Source organism: Artemia franciscana, chromosome 17, assembly GCF_032884065.1.
Source record: "Artemia franciscana chromosome 17, ASM3288406v1, whole genome shotgun sequence".
NCBI classification, from domain to species: domain Eukaryota; kingdom Metazoa; phylum Arthropoda; class Branchiopoda; order Anostraca; family Artemiidae; genus Artemia; species Artemia franciscana.
This window is the reverse complement of record NC_088879.1, coordinates 34,707,461-34,729,665: the sequence shown is the minus strand read 5'-3', so window position 1 is coordinate 34,729,665 and position 22,205 is coordinate 34,707,461. Positions and strand designations below refer to the sequence as shown.

General features: G+C 34.9%; 2 protein-coding genes across 5 annotated transcripts in view; both read right to left on the bottom strand.

Annotated features, from left to right (window-relative positions):
• The window catches only part of LOC136038178 (uncharacterized), a 118,955-nt gene that overhangs the window by 46,397 nt on the left and 50,353 nt on the right, over positions 1 to 22,205 (bottom strand). The window lies entirely within an intron of this gene.
• LOC136038179 (unconventional myosin-Va-like) overlaps positions 18,646 to 22,205 on the bottom strand; it is a 53,999-nt gene continuing 50,439 nt past the window's right edge. For all 4 annotated transcript variants that reach the window (XM_065721257.1, XM_065721259.1, XM_065721256.1 and 1 more), the window contains one exon: positions 18,646 to 18,948. In XM_065721257.1, the coding sequence (XP_065577329.1) occupies positions 18,820 to 18,948 (129 nt within the window). In that variant the 3' untranslated portion in view covers positions 18,646 to 18,819. The remainder of the gene's footprint in view (positions 18,949 to 22,205) is intronic.

The following is a 22,205-nucleotide window of genomic DNA, read 5'->3' as shown; positions in this document are numbered from 1 at the left end:
CGCAAAAAAAATTAAAAGTTCTAGTTGCCTTTTTAAGCAATCAAAAAATTGGAGGGCAACTAGGCTTCCTCCCTCTCTCCTTTTTTCTCAAAATCTTCCGATTAAAACTATGAGAAAGCCATTTAGCCAAGAAAAATTATTATGCAAATTTCATTTTAATTATTTATGTACGGAGAGCCAAGATCAAAACATGCATTAATTAAAAACGTCCAGAAATAAAAAAAAAACAAGTTTTTTTTTTAAATGAAAGTAAGGAGCAACATTAAAACTTAAGGAACAGAAATTACTCCGTATATGAAAGGGGCTTTTCCTCCTCAACGCCCCGCTTTTTACACTAAAAGTGTTTTACTGTTTTAAGAAGTAGAGTTAAGAGAAAGAGTCAAACTTTAGCGAAAAGAGCGGGGCGTTGAGGAGGAAAAGCCCCTTTCATATACGGAGTAATTTCTGTTCGTTTTAAGTTTTAATGTCGGTCCTTACTTTCATTTAAAAAAACTTGCTTTTTTAATTTAATACATATAAACACAGATGCATACTGTAAATCAAGGCACCGGTACAGCGTCGCCTATTGTAAAGGTGATACTGCTTAAGGCCTTTATATAAATAGATCACCTGAAGAGCCTATTCACTGAGTTTTTGTTATATCCATCTACTTGCTCTACTCACTACAATTGGCAGGTCAACGTCACAAATATGCTTTAACACATTTGTGTTGCGTATAATTGCACAAAAATTTTGCTTAGGTCTTCAGCTTTTCTGACTTTTCTGACTGGTCTTCAGGTTTTTTTGATTTTTATAGTTTGCAACAACTATTATAGTTTCAAGATTATTTACATAATTACCGTTATTCTAGCTTTAGTTGTTTACCTATTTATTCATTGGAAACAAATGCGGATAGATGATTGGGGATTACATTTTTGCAATGACTTTTACCCAGAGTTGCCACCACGGTCAGTTCTGTAAGTGCTGCAATTGCCCAAATTTGCGTGCTACAAAGCAATTTCTGGTGCAACACTAAAAAATTTACTGTAATAGTACTAAATAGAGCTACAAATAGCACCTTCTGGCTACAGGTGGCAACCCTGAGAACAAGCTATAGTGCTATATACAATGAAATTGTGCTAAAATAGCACTTTTGTGTTATAAGTGGCAACCCTGCTTCAATCCCTAGATTTTATGCTCTGTTTCCATCCTATTTTGTATTATGTTTTATCGATCTTAAAAGAACACAGTTATATGGTTAAAATACAAAGAGCAATCATTTTTCTGTTGACTTGCAAAAGCATTGTAACTCCACAGACAAGGGTTTAAAGTCAGTCATATAGAAATTTGATACTGATCCAATGAAAGAATCTTTTATTTATCAACTGATAGATTCAATCAAATATACCATGCAAATCTAAAAACAACAAAAACAAAAATAAAAAGCCTAACTAATTAAAAAATTGGTTTCTGTTGACTACAGCCATATTTGAGTAAAACTATCATTTATTTTAAGGAAATAGTCGACCTATAAATCTCTTAGAATTTTTATTTTTTATAAAATATAGCCTAATCATTTTATTTTAGGTATAATCCATCTTTTATAGAATATTCAACTCTGCTTCCATGCCCTGTTTTGAAATCCAGCCTCCAAGACATCCAATCAGAATTTCCGTATTGTCATTTTTACTTGAAAAGTCGAAACGTCTAATAAATATACCTCCAGGGATGCCATGACCCCCATAGCCCCAGGGGGCCAACACAAAAAGTTATGTCAATTGGCAGTTCTTTACAAGATGATTTTTTCATGGAGAAGAGGGGCACATGATCTTGAGCATCCAATTGGCTGGACTTTCAATGGTTGTTCACTGGGGCAAGAAGAACATACATTTTGACGGGAGAAGTAGGGTGTTAGGAGCCCTGGAAATGGGACGAAAAATGTTTGTGTCTGACCAGTTTGAAACTGAGAGCTGTAAGTCCTTAGGCTAAGAGGAGCCAAATTGTTTGGGGCAGAGGCTTCCCAAAAATAACTTTTTCTTCCAATTGGCTTAAGATTTGCACCAGAAGTAAGATAGGTGCGGGAACCCTATTACAGGAGGAGAAATAAAGAAAAAAGTTCCTCCAGAAATCGGGCCCAACAAAGGACAAATGAACTTTTCCCTAAATAGATTGAAACTTCAGACAACAGGTCCCTGGGCAAAGGGGATTGTAATGTACAAAAAATAATCTAGTTTGACAAAAAGTTAAACTTTAGCATAAAGAGGGAGGCATTGAGGAAAGGGCAATTCCTCTCGTATATAAATAATTGCTGTTCATTTTAAGTTTTAATGCTGCTCCCTACTTTCAGTTGAACAAACTCGATTTTCTACTTAATATCTGATCTTTTTTAAATAATGCCAGGAAATCTGTCCCAACCTCCAAAGAAAAAATCCCCCTCCACACGGAAATATCCTCGAGACAATTAAACTGCGGCAAAAATTTCTCGCCGTCTCACCCTCAATCACTGACTGTGGAAAATCCCCAGCAAAAAAAGCCTAAAAAATGTATGTATGCTTCCAATAACGAATGCTCCAAATAAACAATGGAAGAATTTTCTAACTTACAGCCCTTTACCCAGGAAGCTTTGAAGTCATGTTATCCTGAAGGGCATAGTTATTGGATCTTTCATCTATGCTGAACAAAATTCTTATCTCAAAATTTTGATCAGACGACTTCATAATCTTTTTTCTGACAAAAATGCAAAATTTGCCATTTTTGTATATAGGAGCTTGAAACCTCTAGTGAGGGTTCTCTGATACGCTGAATCTGACGGTGTGATTTTCATTATGAATGCAAAACTTTTGGGGATGATTCTCCCTTTTTCAAAAATTGGGCAGATCTCCCAGGTTCGTAAATTTTTTAGGGGAATATTATACTTAATGAACTTAATATGCCTGGAATCAGCATAAAAATTCTTTCTTTTGATGTAGCGTATCTATTATTATCAAAAGTGTTCTTTTTATAATTTTTGGTTAGTATTGTGCCATCTTGCTCCTTACAGTTTATTACCACAAACTGTTTGAAACAAAATATATTTTAATAAGTTTCTCTTTTGTCACCATAACAATAAAAAGTCAAAGATTGTTTAACATCCTAAAAATTAATGTTTACTCATTAATACAGTCTTATTTTTAATTTTAGTTTTATTTTCAGTTTACATAATTTTAACATGGTCTATTGTTTTATAGTTTCTACACTTTCTTCCTTTTAAACAAATTACTTTCAAAAGTAAAGAGAACAACTTATTAAATTATTTACTGAGGTAATTGTCAATTCATATCCAATCCTGTCACTTGAAAACATTGCTCCAACAAACTAAACACATTGCTTTAAGGTTCGCGTGTTCATTTTAGAATTGTAAAATTTAGATTAGCAACTCTCCAGGAGAAGACATGGTAGAATAAGAAGAGAGAAATGTTTAGATTGCTAATTTTATGCTTTTTTATAGTTAAAGTTACATATGAGACAATTCATCCCCAGCCTCCCCCCTACCTATACAACCTTAGACTACATAAAAAACTAAAACTAAAATAAAAAATAGCACCATTAGATTCCTTATTTTGTGCTCCTTTCCAACATAATAGTCTTTACACTGAAAATGCACCCCCCCCCCTGATGGACACAAATTTAGCCCTAATAATATATATATATATTTCTTTTTTTCCATTGATTGATACCTTGTAAAACACGTTACTTTGTCTAGACACACAATATTCAGTTTAGCCTGAGTGTTTGTGCTGAATATTGAATAAAAAAAAATACTGTTTTAAACAAGTTCAAAATGTTAATATAGAAAAAAACATAACAATCTGATTAGTTGATATAAATATGTTCTGTATTATAAAGTAAGAATTTCATTATTCTGGTTGTTTTTTATTTTTGGTTTGATTGCCGGTATATCCTAAGGCAATACATGGAACCATCAGGGAGATGAAGGTCAATTTTCACAAGTGTAACTTCAACCATAAAAAAGAGCATACGACTAGCTAAATTAATTAAATTAAAAACTATTAATTAAATGCTTATTAATTAAAAATTAATCTTCTTTTGTTCTAAAATGTCTCCTTCAGAGAGCTGCTCTTATGCAACTTCACCTTTAGAAGTTTTATTTAGTCATCTATTTTCTGTGTTTCTGAACAAAATACATCAAAACAAAACCTGTTTAAAAAAAAATCGTAAAAAATAATGTTGAAAAAATAGTAGAATTAAACTAAAAATCAGCAATAAACCACACTGTTCAAAAATACATATTATTTTCAGCACAGATCAAATTGCACCCAGGTCTTTTAGAGGAGCAGAGAGGGCAAAGGGTAGTCCTATTCTTACCTGCAGCAAGTCTTATTCGTAAATCTTGATCTGATTCCTTGCAATATTTTGTTATTGATGTGATGACAATTAAAAAACATACAACTCGAAATATAAAACATTTTCAGCTAAGGGCAAATGATGCTTTTGTCTTTATACGGTTTGAGTGGATAATATCATCCTCAAAACCTGTGATAATTTCTGTTCATTTTAAGTTTGAATTGATTAGCCTATTTATTTTAATTTATATTTATTTCAAGATTCATTTATTCATGCATATTAGTATCTCTGTATCTGGTGTGATTATTCATTTTGATTTTTGCTTACTTTGGGTTTCATTCATTCATTCACAGTAACTTCTACTTGCTTTTTTAGGGCTTAAACACATCTTTACATCATAACAGAAGCAAAGACTGAAAGAATGCATAAACAAACACTGTAATATGCTTCGTCAAACATGCAAAACATATTTTTGTTATTTTTGAAGAGGGTCACTGTTGATACCTTTCTCAAAGGGATCAATACTTCTAGATGAAACTGCTTCATCAAACAGTTCGTGGTAATCAAACAGTAGTAAGGAGCGACCCGGCTTAATAGTAAACGAAACTCTAAAAATCGGAATTTTGATGCTAAAAGATACATCAAAAGAATCAAATTTTCATGCCGATTTTAAATATATAAGTTTCATCAAATTTAATCTTTGTCATCAAAAGTTACGAGCCTGAGAAAATTTACCTTATTTTGGAAAATAGGGGGAAACACACCCCAAAAGTCATATAATCTTAACAAAAATCACACCATCGCATTCAGCGTATATGAGAAACCTGTAGCAAAAATTTCAATCTCCTATCTACAAAAATGTGGAATTTCGTATTTTTTTGTCAGAAGACAGATCACGGGTGCATGTCTTTTTTTTCCAGGGGTCATCGTATCAACCAAGTGGTCCTAGAATATTACAAGAGGGCTCATTCTAACGGAAATGAATAGTTCTAGTGCCCTTTTTAAGTGACCAAAAAAATTGGAGGGCACCTAGGGCACCTTTTTCCCCAAAGTCAACAGATCAAAATTTTGAGATAGCCATTTTGTTCCGCATAGTCGAAAACCTTAATAATTATGTGTTTGGGGATGACTTACTCCCCCACAGTCCCTGGGGGAGGGGCTGCGAGTTACAAGCTTTGACCAGTGTTTACATACAGTAATCGTTATTGAGAAGTGTACAGACGTTTTCAGGAGGATTCTTTTGGTTTTGGGGGTTGGGTTGAGGGGAGGGGGCTATATGGGAGTATCTTTCCTTGGAGGAATATGTCATGGGGAAAGAGAAACTCAATGAAAAGGACGCAGGATTTTCTAGCATTACTATAAAAAAAAACAATGAAAAAAAAAACATGAAAAATTTCTTTCAATTGAAAGTAAGGAGTAGCATTAAAACTTAAAACGAACAGAGATTATTAAGCATATGAGGGGTTCTAAAAATACTTTAGTATAAAGAGCGAGGTATTTAGGAGGAGATAAATACATCGCTCTTTATGCTAAAGTATTTTTAGTTATTTCAACTACTTATTCTACGGTCTTTCTGATTCAGGGGTCATTCTTAAAGAATTGGGACAAAACTTAAGATTTAGTATAAAGAGCGTGGTATTAACAAGGGGACAAACCCCCTCATATCCATATATATATATAAATAAGTTGTATGTTTGTGTCTTTGTCCACATACGACGTCATTATAAGTATATAAAGGGGCGATTCAAAGAGAAATTTTAGTATAAATCCTACAATGGCAGAAGAAACAGCCGAGGAAGCTTCTCAAAGAATTAATTCAAAGAGCAATTTTAGTATAAATCCTACAATGGCAGAAGAAACAACCGAGGAAGCTGCTCAAAGAGTTAATGCCAAAAGGCTTGCGGCTAAAAGAGAAAGTAAGAAAAGAAAGTGTGCCGAGAAATCACAAGAACAACGTAAAAACAGGCTTGCGTCTCAAAGAGAAATTACCAAAAAAAAATCGTGCCGAGGAATCACAAGAACAACGTGAAAACAGGCTTGCAGCTCAAAGAGATAATGCCAAAAGAAAGCATGCCGAGGAATCACAAGAACAACGTGAAAACAGGCTTGCGGCTCAAAGAGATAATGCCAAAAGAAAGCATGCCGAGGAATCACAAGAGCAACGTCAAAATTATCGCCTGGCATTCAGGTACAGCCCAGTCGATGATTATAGCTTGAGTAGATGTGTTCAAATCGGGACTATGTTTAAAATTTGTCCCTATTGCAAGGCCTTGAAATTTAATAGTAAAACAATGGGAATGTGTTGCGCCTCAGGAAAAGTTAAACTTCCTTAACTGGCTGCACCACCAGAGCCGTTGAAGACTTTATGACGTTACAGACCGGGACACAAGGAATATAAATGACGACTGGGACACTAAAAGAAAATTACAGACCGGGACACAAATAACGACCGAGAGACAGGGAATATAAGTGACGACTGGGAGACTCAAACATAAATTACAGACCGAAACACCGGGACACAAGGAATATAAATGACGACGGGGACACAGGGACACAACTACAATGGGGGCACCGGAAGGGCACAGGGGGATATTTAAATGACGACGGGGACACAGGGAATATTTGATTAGCAATCACCATCAACAAAGCTCAAGGGCAACCATTAGAAAAATGCAGTATAGATCTGAATATGGATTGTTTTCCCATGGACAATTATATGTTGGATGTTCAAGAATCAGTAAAACTGACAATCTATTTATATGCACAGACAATGGGACAGCAAAGAATGTTGAAGATCTTGTCCACATCAAACCAGCCACTTTTAGATTTGATTAAAGCTAAGGTTTGGAAATGGGATGGTATACATAAAGCTGCCCAAAAAACAATCAAGGACTCACTTTGTAAGAACCTGACCTACTTTAGTCAGTATGCTAAACTTACAGCAGTAGTAACTGATGCCTCCCAGCATGGAGTTGGCGCTCAGCTTGTAACAGATGGAGCCACAGTGGCATTTGCCTCAAGGTTACTCAGTAAGACTGAAAGACAGTACTCTCAGATAGAGTTGTTGGCCTTAACGTTTGCCTGGAAGCACTTTCATCAGTTCTTGTTTGGTTGAAAAGTCCATGTTACAACTGACCATAAACCCCCTGGAAGCTATCCTTAGCACGAATGAGAGAGCCAGAACTGCCATGTTTTGGAACATATCATTGGAGATATTGAGAAAATGATCAACGTCTGTGATACTTGCTGCCAGTTCCGAAAAAGGCAACAAAAAAATCATTTAATTAACATAAAAATACCTTTATGCCCTTTCCAGCATGTTGGAATAGAACTGTTCACATTTAGAGGTCAAGAATACTCTATCACCACAGACTAATACAACCAATGGTTTTTTTTTTTAACAGATTGATAAGTTGACTTCAACCACCTCATTCCAGGTAATCAGCAACCTCAAGGTGCATTTTGCATGTCATAGTGTCCTGGAAAAGATGACAACCAATAACAGCCAGCAGTTTTCATCACAAGAGTTTAAAATGTTTACATCAAGCTGGAACACTGAAAATGGAACATCAAGTCCACAATACCCTTAGGCATATGGTCTCAGTAAAGACAGCTAAGCACATCATGGCAAAGGCAGTGGGTAGCAGGGTGGACCCATACATGATGTTACTGGAATTCCAGAACACCCTGGTTGACAGAACATACTCACCAGCTCAAATGTTGATGAGCAGACAGCTGTGCTCAGTATTACCAGTTCTACCACAAGCCCTACACCCCAAACTGGTATATAGTTGAACATTTATGGAGTCCAGAAGGAAAGCTCAGCTGAAGCAGAAAACTGTATATGATCAAGGTCCAAGGACAGCAACAGAGGTCAACCCAAACCAGAAAGTGTGGGTAAAACTCTCTGAGGACTCAAAATGGGAAAAAACAACCATCAAGAGAAAATACAATAAAGCCCCGCAATTCTACAGCTTCTCCCTTGAAAGCAGAGGAACCTTCAGATGAAACAGGAGGGATATAAGATCTTGGTATGAATTTGCCTCATCCACAACAAACAATGGACAACAAATAGGCACTGCTGACGCCATACCACCCATGGGGAAATCACTTTGAGCACCTACACAAGTTAAAAAAAACCTCAATCAAGTTTGTCACAAAAGGCAACAGGAGTAGGACACCTCTGCAAGTTCAAGCTCCTACTTAACCCACCCCAACCACAAGAGTCATACTTCCAAACCCCTTGCCAACTCCGACTGGTGATACCAGTCTTTACAGCCAACCAGGCAGTAGTCCTTTAACTATCACAAATCAGCAAGTGGAACAGGACAAAATCACAACAGGCAGCAGCATACAGCTACTTGCCAGCACATCACAGACCCATACCACCACCTTGGGTTGCACTGTGAAGCCAGCCATCCAGCTGAATCTCAGCATTGATCATTTAAATCAGTCTGGCAAGCATATGAAGTCAAAATGAAAATAGATCACATAAAGAAAGAAGATGAAATGTTCTGTTTATTTTAATTATGTTTACACCCAGCTTTGCTTGCTATAGTGCTTTGCTTGCTTATGCTTATTGTCGCTTCTGTTTGTAGGTGTTTGGGTCTGCAATATACTATTGAAATAGAAAAGAGAGAAAACATTATAATAATGTTTGAAGAATGATAGTCACAATATGTATTTAGAGGTAGTTACACACTATTTAAAATTTTTATAGTGAAATAAAGAAAAGAAACTAAAAGCATCAAGATTATCACAAGGGCATACATGCAATATCTCAGGAAAAACTATAGATATTAAGTAGGAACTTTATGTGTATGTTGACATCCAATGTATTGTGGGCTAAAATTATAATTTAGGGTTTTTTACAATCTTGGAAAGTAGTTCCACTAGGCAAACAAGAGTCTTAACCATATCCTAGAAAGATATTTTGCAGCTTTTATCTCCACTTCTTCTCTCTCCAGAGGATACTGACTTTACACAACTTGTAACAAACTTCATGTTATAGTGAAACATTGCAAAATGAATCTTTTGTTCAAATGATGTACGAAAATTGTTTTAAGCCTTATACCTTTGCATAGTCCTAATTTATAAGGTTGTGGGAATATGTGAAATTATTTGTTAGATTCAGGTGAACATCCTTGATATGGCTTAAAATTCTACAGAAGTGATAGCATTTAAATCTAAAGCCAATGAAAAGAAGTTTGAAAACTCAAAGTAAGGTACAGTAAGACATTTTTTTTCAAAAATATTCTGTTAGAATCATATAAAAAAGAAAAGGATGGACATAGTAGCTTGGCTATAACTATTCCTCCTTAATGTTTTATCCATATAACTCAAGTACTTTCAAAGATAGCAAGAAACTTTTAAACTAGATTTTTACCCATTTGTAGTATGTAAAAATTAGGCCTACCAAAACAATTTCAACTTCAAGTTAGAGGTTAATGAGGTTTTTTTTAATATCTTATACCAAGTTTACTTATTTTCAAGGCAAAATCAAGAGCATAGAAGGATAGCCTAACACAATTGCTAGGGAAACATCTTATGGAACTAGTGCAACATTTTAAAATTATGAAAACTACAGAAGAAACTTATAGAATGTAGGCTGCCCCAAATCCATTAAAGTCATTAAGAATTTCATTTAAAATAAAAGTGCCTTCAAACGTCTCTTCTGCATGCCACATAGGTATGATACTATTCTCTTTCAATATGGATTATAATTTGAATGAATTTCATTAAATACAGATTACAAAAATGAAAAGCAGTTCTACTTAGATTTTATATACATAGGCACTATAAGAGATAGGGGTAAAATGGAACTTTCAGTAATGAATTCAGGGCCACAAACATACTCTGGGAAGGTATTGTGAAGCTTCTAAGCAAACCTTTTTCAGATTTCTAAGTCTTTAAAATTTTGTTACTTGGCATGTCTATACCTATTGGAAGTGTAATGAAACTATATTTTACCTTGATTCTAAGCTATCACTTTCTTTTTCTCTGGTTTTAGTTCTGAAAATGCAATTTCTGTTATTTCACTAGCCTAGAATTTCAAACTGAATCCACAGTTTTTTTTTTCTAAATTTAGTAAATGTATTTTTAGATCTTTGAAACCACATAAACTGGGATAGAGCAAAGTTGTGAAGGTAAAAACAGTTTTGTTTTACTTCAGTTATGCAGAAGATCTGTTGTTTTTCATCAAAGGTCAATGCCCTCTAGAGGGAGGAGTGGAGGTAGATACTTCAAAATACCTTCCAAGGACATACTTTACACTGAATCCATCCCTGAAATTTTCATTTTCCTAACCTAACCACTTTCTAGAAAAATAGAAAAAGAATAATAGAAAATAAAAAATAGAAAAATCGAAAAAAGTAGCTAAACTAGAATTTACCCAGATAAAGTACCCACTTTATTTGTACTACTTCAGTACAACTTTTTATTTGCCTACTAAATAAGCTTGGGACTGTCTGTGCAGGATTTCAACCCTTGTTGATAGGAAGGGCATCACCAAGTGCTGAAAACCATGTTGTGACCAAGATGGGTCCAAGATTGCACAAAGCCTCCAACTTACTGGAGGTCCCAAGGACTTCTTGCTGTCTGGTTCTAGTCCGGCTTAAGCCCTTTGGTGTAGACTTGAGAAAATATGTTGGTCCCAATCCTGCACTGGTATCCGGGATCATTGCTTTTCCTGAGGCCAAAATAATTTCAAAGATTTAAAGAACATGAAAAATGGAACTTGGAATGTTACAATTTAAAAAATGACTATTTGCATTGACATTTTGACTGACAAATTCAGACAATTTGAACTGGATTTATTAGGAGTTTCAGAAACTCATATCCCAGGTGTAGAAGCATGAAATTATGTGACACAGAATTTGTTTACTCAGGCAGGAAGGATGGGGTACATGGACAGGGAGTAGGGCTCATGATGAATAAGGAAGCTGCTGAGTCTTGTTTAGGCTTGGAAGGTATTAACAATAGAATACTAATTGCTCATTTTATGACTAAAAAGTTCAGGGTATTAGTTATAGTAGTATATGCCCCTGTTGAACCAACTTCAACAAGTTGACATGGTATTCACATGATGGTAAGACAGCAAACCTTACTGATTATGTTATTGTAAACTGAAGACTAGCAGGATAAATACAAGATACTAGGGTGTATAGGAGTGCTATTATTGATGTTAAAAGTAAAGATCACCATCTAGTAGCGTCTAAGGTTAATCTAAAGCTGAAATTTTGGAAGGTAACTACCTCCCAGAAAGTTATGATGTTGGTAGACTCCAGGATGAAAATTTGAGAAAAACCTTCCAGGAACAGATGAATACTAAACTTGAGATTTTAAAATTTGACAATATGGACGACAGATGGAATAATTTTAGAAAAACAGTTTGTGAAGTTGCTGATGGTGTCTTAGGGAAGAGTGCTAAGACTACAACTAAGAATATTAGTAAAAAGCATTATGTTTAATAGAGAGTAGAAGGGGTTTGTATAAGAATTATCTGAGTGATATGTGGTATGAAAACAAAAGGAATTTAAAGAAAGTGGAAAAAGAATTAAAATATGAACTAAGCAGATGTGAAGTGAAGGCCATGGATAAAATTGCTGAGGATCTGGTAGATGCAGCTAGATGGCATAATAGTAAAATGTTATACTGGCATGTTAAGAAATTGAAAGGGAGTAGTCAATCTGGGCTAGTCCCAGTTAAAGATAGGAATAGGGCCACAATTATTGATAAGGAAAAAGTTTAAGATGGGTGGAACCTTTTGAGAATATGCTAAACCAAGATACAGTTGCAGGAAAAGATATAGATGAAAATAAAAAGTTTGTAATACCTTGGATGTGAAGGAAGATTTGTTTTGTGAGGAAGAATTAGCAACAGTACTAAAAGGATTAAAAAATAATGATGCTCCAGGTGCTGATAGTGTGATAAAGGAGTTTCTTAACTATGGTGGCTCTGAGGTTAAGAACAAGCTACTGAAAATCATAAAAAGGTGACAAGAGTGAGTGTCATATTTATCAAGACATTAGTCTGGTCTCTGTAGGTAGCAAATTACTTAGTAATATGATACTTTTTAGACTGAGAGATGCTGTTGACAAAGTTTTGAGGGAAGAACAGTGCAGTTTTAGAAAAGGTAGAGGATGTGTCAACCAAGTTTTCACTCTTGGGTTAATAATTGAGAAGTCCCTTTGTTGTCAAACACCTTTGGTCCTCAGTTTTATCTATTATGAGCAAGCTTTCTATTCTGTAGATAGAAGAGTGTTAGCAAAGGTCTTATCCTTATATGGTATACCAAAAAAGTACATTAAAGTGATCTGTGCTATGTATAAGAATAATACTATGGTGGTTAAGGTAGGAAATGAGGTTAGCAACTGGTTTTGTATAAATCAAGAGTTAAGCAGGGTTGTGTTCTATCCCCCCATTATATGGACCATTTTGATGGACTTTGTCTTAAGGACCATAGGAAAGGCAATTGGAGAGCACAAAATCAAACAGGGAGGTAAAATGCTCCTGGATTTAGATTATGCTGATGATTTAAGCATATTAGATGAAAGTGTGAGCAAAATGAATGAATTTTTAGAGGTTTTGTGAGTTCAGGGTGCTAGAATAGGCTTGAAAATTAATGTTAAGAAGACTAAATGACTAAGGCTAGGAATAAGTGAAGATAAAAAGGTGACATTGGGTAATGAAAAGATTGATCAGGTTGGCAGTTTCACTGACCTTGATAGTATTATAAGTAAAGATGGTGGGAGCAGTGAAGGTGTTAAGAGTAGAATAGCTAAGGCTCAGGGTGTTTTTTCTTAGTTAAAAAAAAAGTTTGGAAGAATAGAAAGATAAGTCTGCAAACCAAGATTTGGATCTTGGAGGCTACAGTGATGATAGTGGTAAAATATGGCTCTGAAGCATGGGTGCTCCAAAAAGCAGATGGAAATTTACTAGATGTTTTCCAGAAAAATTGTCTATAGACTGTTCTGGGTACCTGGCTGACTGACTGTATTTTAAATAGTAGGTTGTACAAAAAATGTGGTTCAACCCCACTTTCTAGGGCTATAATGAAAGAAAGGTTGAGATGGCTAGGCCATGTTCTCTGGAAGAAGGATAACAATTTGCCAAAGATTGTCCTTTTTGGTCAACTGTCTGGTGCTACATGGAAAACAGGTCATCCTTATCTGGGTTGGAAGAATGTCCTAAATAAAAATTTAAAGGAAATGGGAACTTCCTGGTGTGTAAAGAGGGAGGCCTTGAATAGATTGGGTTTGAGGAGGAGCAAGTGTAGCTGTGTTGAACTCAAGCAGCTTGGTGCTGCAGTGAGTTATTAGTAATAGTAGTAGTAGCCTAGTAGTACTAAATATGATTAGAAAAAGAAGGCTTACATGAGACCACAGCTAAATACAAGACAAGATGAGTACAGTTTAGAATAATATATAAAGAAACTTGTTTTAAAGTACATCATATAAGATTTTTTTTTTTTAATGTTTCAAATGCAATAACCAAATTCCCTACATATTATGGCCCTAGGCTATAGAAATAAATCCACTCTTCTTTTTATCCATTGACCTCTAGATACAGTTAAGATTTTTATTACAAACATTAATCAACATATTTTTAGAAATAGCAAACATTTTCTCGCGGTTAGAAACTCAGGCCAAAAGATTTTTAACTCACAATAGTTATGTTCAATAAATCTGCTTTCTTTAGATTTGAAAATCGTGCCAAAGTTCGCACACCCCGTGTTCTTTTACTTGTCCGATTACTTATCTGACTAATCCAAGCGTTTTATGAGACTCACATGACACCAGGGGTTACTCGGATTACCCCCTCGAACACTCGGGATTACTTGTCCGTGGGCTTGCACTTTCTAACCCAGAAAAAAAAGATCATTGAAATACTCGGTCCGAAAGCTGTTTTCGTCATTTGTTCTTTGAAGCTCAAATCCCTACTCAACAGCAACTCAGCAGTAAGGGAAGAAACAGAAATCAACCATCAGATTGAAAACAGCTTCCATCTAGTTCCTAATCACTTTGCTATTTACTTTGCAAATTAAAGTACTGGAAATTCTTTTGCTCTGTCTGATGGAGGAGCAATTTTTCTCTCACAGATAATGCATGCATAATTGTCAAGACTTTGATTTTGGATGGCTTAGGTCAGACACTGGGTATATCTAGCATTTAGTATAGTCTTTGGTAGGCCTATGCCCATCAGTAAGTAAGGCCCATGACTTTCTTATGATGGCAATCAAAGGTCATCACTAGATTCAAGAATCGAATTTTCTCTGGCCTTTAAAATCTAGTGGTCATGCAAATTGGGTGATCGTTAGATTTGTAACATAGTGCATATCCACTTATGCACTAAATATATCTCTAGAGATAATAAAATGTAAATGTCTCCAGAACCATATCTAGTAGGCTAATAGAACTGAGATTTTCCATTACCAAGCTGCTGTTAAGAATCAGAAATACAAAGAATTGAGATTAGAAGGCAGTTGTGTTTATAGGCCTTGATTATGTAGACCAATTAGATTTGTCATATATTTTACCACCTTTTAGCTGAATTCTTTTGTTTTGCATTTGCTTTGCTAAAAAGTTGTCTTAAAAAGTTCCAAGTTTAGAGAGTTATGTTAATATTTTTCTTGCTGATCAGAACAATTGTCTTTACAATTCCTTCTGTTTAAAGTATTTTAGAGAGATTATAAGTGCACCATGGGCATATTGCAGTTTCAAATAACCTTGTGGAAAACAAATAGAACATATAATTTTTCTTATTTTGTATTATTTCAAGACTAGAATATCACAAAACTAAGCTTTCATATTGCTTATTGTATCTTAAGTAAATACAATTCCTGATGGAGTTTTGTTGATACCTGTCTTAAATTTAATTTGTCTAAATAAAATGCATATTGTTTATGGGCAACAACTATGACTTGAGTTTTTTTAAATATTTTCTTTTTTCAAACAATTGTTGTTCTGTGGTCACATTTGTTTTCCTTCCTAAGTGGCTGGCTCTCTAGCTTGAGAATCCTTTGTCCAAAGGGCACAGGTTTAAAAAGGTTACCTAAAGAAATGTGGGAACAGTAAGCAGGAAGGGCATGCAAAAGCACAGGATGGCTGGCCCCTAGCTTCCTATTGCACTTCCTGGCTAAAGGACCACCTGGTCCTTTACTGGGCTTCTGACTTAGCCATGTAAGCTTTCTTTTAAACTTATTAAACATAAGTACAAATGAAGAAATGCCAGTAGGGTAATTGTTCCTTTTCAATGAATTGTTGATGTATAGACAAGAGTGTGGGTAATGAGAGATGGCTGGTGAATGTAACAGGGGTGAATGTTTTGCAAGGTTTAAAAATTTTGAATGGTTTTTCTTTGTGACTGTTATACTTATATAATGTCAAGTATTTTATAGTTAATCTTTTTTGTTTTAATTGCAATGGCCCTAAGACTTTAGTGTAATTAAGCCAACTTACATCCATCCATTTTCTTCAAACAGACAGGAGTTCTATGTTCCCTAGCTTTAATAAATTTATATGCAATTTTGAGACCAAGGGTTACAAAGTAGGTCAAAACTTGCAAATGGAACTGTGGTGCAACTAATTAATTTGTAAATAATGTATATCAATTTAAAGATTAAAAAACAATCATTTAGAATTCAAACAAGACAAATAAATAAATAAAAGTATTAATGAAAACCCAAAAAAGTATCAATATTTGGGTTTATTAATGTTTTTACTCTAGTGTTATCTATTAAATGGTTTTGATGTAACCACTCAACTGATCAAATTCTGCTGTTCCTCATAAAATAACATAAACTTCAAATTTGCATCATGAACTTCATCCAGACCTCATCCCAATTTGCCTAAACTGAAACGAACTGAAAATCTAAAGTGGTCAGACACATTATCAGTAATGACCCTATGAAAATAGAATGAAGCATTAGAAAAGATATTATCCAAGAGCTTAGCTGAGATTCTTGTAATCCTTATTAGGATATGTATACAAAGATGCAACCCATTATAATTAACATCAAGTTACAGATTCAAGACATGCAGAGTAATATCTACAAGGTCAATGGTCCTCCATAATAAAACATGCTATAATATTGATCGTAAGTTTCATAAATTACGTTGCACGAAAAACACTTTGGTTTTGTCCTGTTTTTTTTTTTTTTTTTTTTTTTTTTTTTTTTTTATCTCTTGTCTTTTGATTTCAGCCTTTTTGCTAGAAAGTAGCAAGGGTTTATGTAAAATGTGGATCTTAGGTCAGTTTAATGAATATGACATTGCTTTTTTGAAAGATAAGCATAATCTTGCCAGGGGACAAAAAGGATGGTTTTGGGTAGTAATTGAGGCTGGGTCTACAGTGTGTGAGTTAAAGCAAAGTTTTATAGCCTATGTCGAAAAGAACTATCTAAAACTATGTACCTAATTTTCTGTTCCACTGAACCATGTTTCTGTTTTAGACTAGAAAGGGCCATTCTAGCAGGCAAAGAGGCAAGCATCAGTTTCAAATCAAAGATAGACTTCTGTTTTAATCTATTTTAATTTCTGTTTTTTGGGGTTTCATTTATTCTTTGATAGTTATTTTTCGTCGTTTCAACGCTCAAGTCTTAAAGTTATACAAAAATACTTCTAATTCGAATTCAACTAATTAAAATAGAACTTCTAATTGTGTTTTAAAATCAATCTTAGAGAATTGTAATAAAAATTCGAACTTTAGCCTAAAAATCGAGGGTTAAAGAAGGGTTATCCAGCCCTTATATACGAGATAATCTTTGTTTGTTTTCAGTTTTGATGTTGCTCCTCATTTTCAGTTGAAATTTTTTTTTTATCCAGTTTCCAATCGTCTCTCAAACCTTGCCTGGAAATACTCATTCTCTAACTCCCCCCCCCCCCCTCGTGTAATATGTCGCCCGGAAAATTCTAGCCAGGAACTTTTATCCTCACAGAAAATTTTTCCCGTGGAGAATTCCCCCTCCAAAATATTTCGTATATTTGCGAATAACGAATACTTAATGTGAGCAAAGGGCAAAAATAGTAACTTACAGCCATTTTCCCAGGGACTAGAGAGGATGTCATCCCCAGGGATATGGTTATTGGATCTTTCAACTATTCTGAATCAAAATGACTGTCTCAAAATTTTAATCGGATATCTTTGGGGGAAAAGGAGGCATGGAAGGGGGCCAGTAGCCACTGACATTTTGGTCACTTAAATAAAATTCACTAAAGCTTTCGATTTCCTTTCGAGAAAGCCCTCTCTGGATCTTCTAGGACCGTAGGTAAGATACGATTACTCCTGTGGAAAACCATAAAAAGGGGAAAAACGAAAAAAAAACAACAAACAAATATACACGAATCCATGATTTTTCTCCCGGGAAACAATACAAAATTCCGCATCTGTGTAGATGAGAACTTGAAAGCTTTACACTAGGGCTATCTGATATGTTGAACCTGATGGTTTGATTTTCATCAAAATAACTTCACTTCTGTTTTGTTTACATTTTTCAAAAATAAAAATGTTCGACAGGTATCATTAACTTAATGAATTTTACATAATTGGAATCAGCATAAGAAGCCAATTCCTTTGATGCCTCCATTATTAGGAAAATTTCTTTTTTTAATCATCCCTTATTTTTAGGCTGAGTCACTACTTAAAATTCGTTACCACGAAGTGTTTGATTGTTTAAGAGCTTTTTTTGCTCCATTAAGCTTTAAAATGTTTCTGTAGGTTTATTTGAAAAACTACTTTTTAGAAACTTTTCTTTTCAAAATTTTTGTTTTAAAAACAAATGGGTCCTCCATTCCGGGTTTTTCGTAGCTTGTGAGAGATTTGACAACCTTTTTGTTTTTTATGACATTTAGAAAAAGTTCGAAACAAGTAGGTTGTTTTCGTCATTACAGTCTCCCTTCAGACAAGGACCCACAAACATTTGAAATTGGGCAGTATCCATTTTATATTTTTTTGCCGGTGTTCCCTGATCTCCTTATTGGTTTATTCTGCATGTTAAATTTAAGCTCAAATAATTGCTTTTGCATTAAGCATTACATATTTGAATCATTTTGAAACCAAGTCAACTCGAAGCCAAATTATTGTTCAGTAGCCAAAACGATCTAAAGATTAACACCTTCATGATTCATGAAAAAATACTATCAAGAGCAATTTGCATACAAGAAAAAAAAAGTTTTCCCACCAAAGGATAGGTAATTCATAACATGAAGGAACGGTGCATTTTTTCGTCACTTTTGACAGCTATTCGTTCTATAGTATTAATCGATTTGGCTTCCAAATTGGTCATGTACTCTCAATTAAAAAAAAAAAACAAAACAACAGAGAAGCCCTTCAAAAGCACTTTTATTTTTCATAAACGGGAAGAGTCGACATAATCAAGTAAAACATAAATAACACTCTAAACGTAGTTTACTAGCTTTTAAACAGCCTATAAGTTTAAATAACAAAAATTTAAATTTTGTACATATGAGAGTAGTCACTGGAATGTACAAACCGAGATCACTTTAGGATAATGTGGCCAGGAATGGACATACCCTGAGGAATTTGCACTGTTTCCAGGTCCACTGTTGATGGGCAGTAAGAGATGTTCAGTGGAGAATCATAAAATGGTTTTGCCCAACATACTTCCTAAAATTAAGTATTCATCATTACAATCCTTATTTAGCACTAAAACATGGCTGCATGTGACAACGATTTCAGACTCACTAAAAAAGGGTCTTCCATACCGATGGGTAACTTTCAAAAGTGGAACGCACGATCATAGGCAACGGAATAACCAGAACATAATTCACACTTTGCTGATAACAAACGACATTTTAAACGCTTTGTCTTTTTTAACTTCGATAGATCCAAATTATTCAGACTTTCAGGAATGAATATCAGTATATATGTTACCGTGAATGTCAGAAATCTGGTTAATGTCGACATTCACCATTGAATCTCTGAAATTTCTTTTTCTCTGCTGGGATTCAACAAGCTTTTCGATCCAGCTTTTTAAGTCTTATGTAAGCTATGATAGTTAATGTTAAGGTTAGGTTAGATTATGATAGTTTAGGTTAGGTTAAATTTCGTTATAAATATCAAAAATAGGTTAAAAGCCCAAGTCAACCTAACCCAACCTAATCTAACCTAGCTTGTCATCATCAAACCTTGCATTAAACTGAAAAAGTTGACTGGCAACGCTGACTAAATCCAAGAAGAAAAAAATAGGTATTTTGGACATTCACCGGTAAGTGTCGACATTCAACAATTTCAGACATTCACGGTAACATATACATTAAACTGTCAATCCACAACCTTTTTTTGTAATATTGGTTGTAATGGTGATTGTTTTTTCTCTTTTCTTTAATATTACGAAAAATAGTAACACATAACTCAAAATTATGATCATTTCAGTAAAGTGAAAACTATGTTCTGGTCTATAGAAAGCACGGGGGGGTGAGCCTTAATACTCTTTGAAGTAATTTCTGGTTGTTTTGAGTTTGACTTGATTATTTATTAAGACTTCTGTTCTTTTTGGATTTGACTTATTTATCGATGAAAATTTCTGGTAATTTTATACTGGAATTATTATTTGAATTTATTTCTGCTCATCTTTGGGTAAATATAGCACTTTACTTTTCTTTTAAAACTCCTTTTGTGCAAAAAGTTTTGAAAATCAATTTTTCAAAAATAAACAATTACGAAACTTGAAAAAAATGTCAATAAACACCAAATGATGTATGGCACTATTTTATATATATATACATATATATATATATATATATATATATATATATATATATATATATATATATATATATATATATCAGGAAAAGAGAAATCACCAATGCAACAGCACAAAAAAAAGAAAAAAAAGAAGAGAGAGACAGAAGGAGAAAAGGAAGACCGTTTTCCTAAATTAGTGATTAATATAGACCAACACTTGAATGAGGCCTTAACCCTACTCATCCATACAATCACATAGGTCAAACAGCATAGCCATACACAATCAACCATAAAGAATAATCCGTGGACAGGCAGTCATGTCGTCAATAAGTATAAGTCGTCATTTACCAAACAAGAGAAAAAATAATATAGACAAATAGTTCAGAGGCAACACCCAACATAAGGGCTCATCAGGAGAATACACTGGCCTATATAGGGTTTCGCCACTTTAAATTCTCTACCCAGCACAGTGTTGTGGCTACCACAGAATATCCATGGCATCCCCGTGTCAGGTATCACCCCCAAAATACATGCCTATGAAAGAAACAAAAAAAAAAACAGCAAATGTAAAACTACCAAGTAAAACCAAAACAAGCTTGTGCTGAATAAGGTGTTCAAGCCGGACTTTAAGTGGAGATAAATTTAATTTAGCGAGGGCTTGATCATAGGGTATGTCACAGATTCGGAGTATAATCCTTGTTGCTCTTTTCTGGACGGACTCTTATGTCGCGTAATAGGTACGCTGTGCGGATAGCAGATGGACCCCACACCGGGCACGCGTACTCGAGCAACGGGCGAACATAACACATGTAGGCATGGAGAAGACTTTCAGTTTCACGATTCAATCGAATAAATTATACAAGAAGCTGTATAAATTATACAATCGAATAATTAAATAAAAACCACAAAAGTGCTTCACTACAGTTCCTAATATGTTCCAGATTAGCATTTATGCAAATTTACCGCATTTGAAACTTCCATTTCCCACCATACGTCTTTTCACAAACCTCAGTAAGGTCACCAACGGCTAAGATTAATTTAAATTGTCACTTTTACCAGCTCGTGCATTGTTTGAAGTCAACTGCTTCAGCTTCAGTTCCTGTTGAACGCGTCAAATTTGGTACCAGAAAACCGTTGTGGATTGTGTGCCCAGAAGTGAAAAAAAGCTAAACAACACGTGAAGTTTTGGCTTCGCCTTTGGATTGCTTGTGATTGGCCGAAGCCAGGCCAAGTATTTCAAATTAAGCAAAACTCGATACGTCAGCTTAGATCTTCTTTGCGTAAAGCCCATCTGCATACTTCGGATGGCCCCTCGGATCGGAAGTCTTAGTCCAATATAGTTAATGGCAGCAAATGTGTGTGTGCTAACGTTTCGATTATTAAAAACAGTGATTTTGTTGCTCACTTTACTCGTGCTTTTTCTACATCCAATCATTCTATCCGGTCCATATTTTCTTCCTTATTGCATAATATTATCCCTCAAGTTCTTCAGCTAGCCCATATATTGTCAATATCTGGTGGTAATATCTATTCAAAGAGGGTTAAGAAATCAAGTGCTCCCGATATGGATGGTCTGTGTTATAATCACTTCCCCATTAAGTGTCCATTATTGGTAACACATATTCAGTTCTACTCCAGAGTGTTTCACCCAGTCGTCAGTTACAGATAGTTTTCTTTCGCGAATCGTAACGTCAATTTTGAAAAAGGGAAAGGATGCAGATCAGTGTTGCAGTTATCGACCAATTACAGAGTCCTGCTTTATGAGAGAGCTGTTCGAGTATGCCGCATTGCCTGTATTTTTGACTAAATCTGATTTTTCGGATTATCAAGTTGGGTTTAGAACTGGTTTTGGTTCCTTTCAAGCCCATCATATACTCGGTCAGTTGCTTGTCACGGCAAAAATGCAAAAAAGGCCACTTTATTTTTGCTCGGATGATATTTCGGGCGTTTTCGACAAGGTTGTACAGCAAGCGCTTCATCGCTTAGCTAGAGCAGGAGTCAATTCTTCCGTCGAAAGTTCTTCAATATTGGTATTTCAATTCGTTGGTTTGGTTAAAATGGACGTCTGAAATATCTAAGCCCATCTCAGTAAAGAGGAGAGTCAGACAAGGTGGTGTGGTGTCTCCATATATTTTCAAAACTGTGCTTGCGGTCTGTTTGCGAATGCTGTCTCCTAC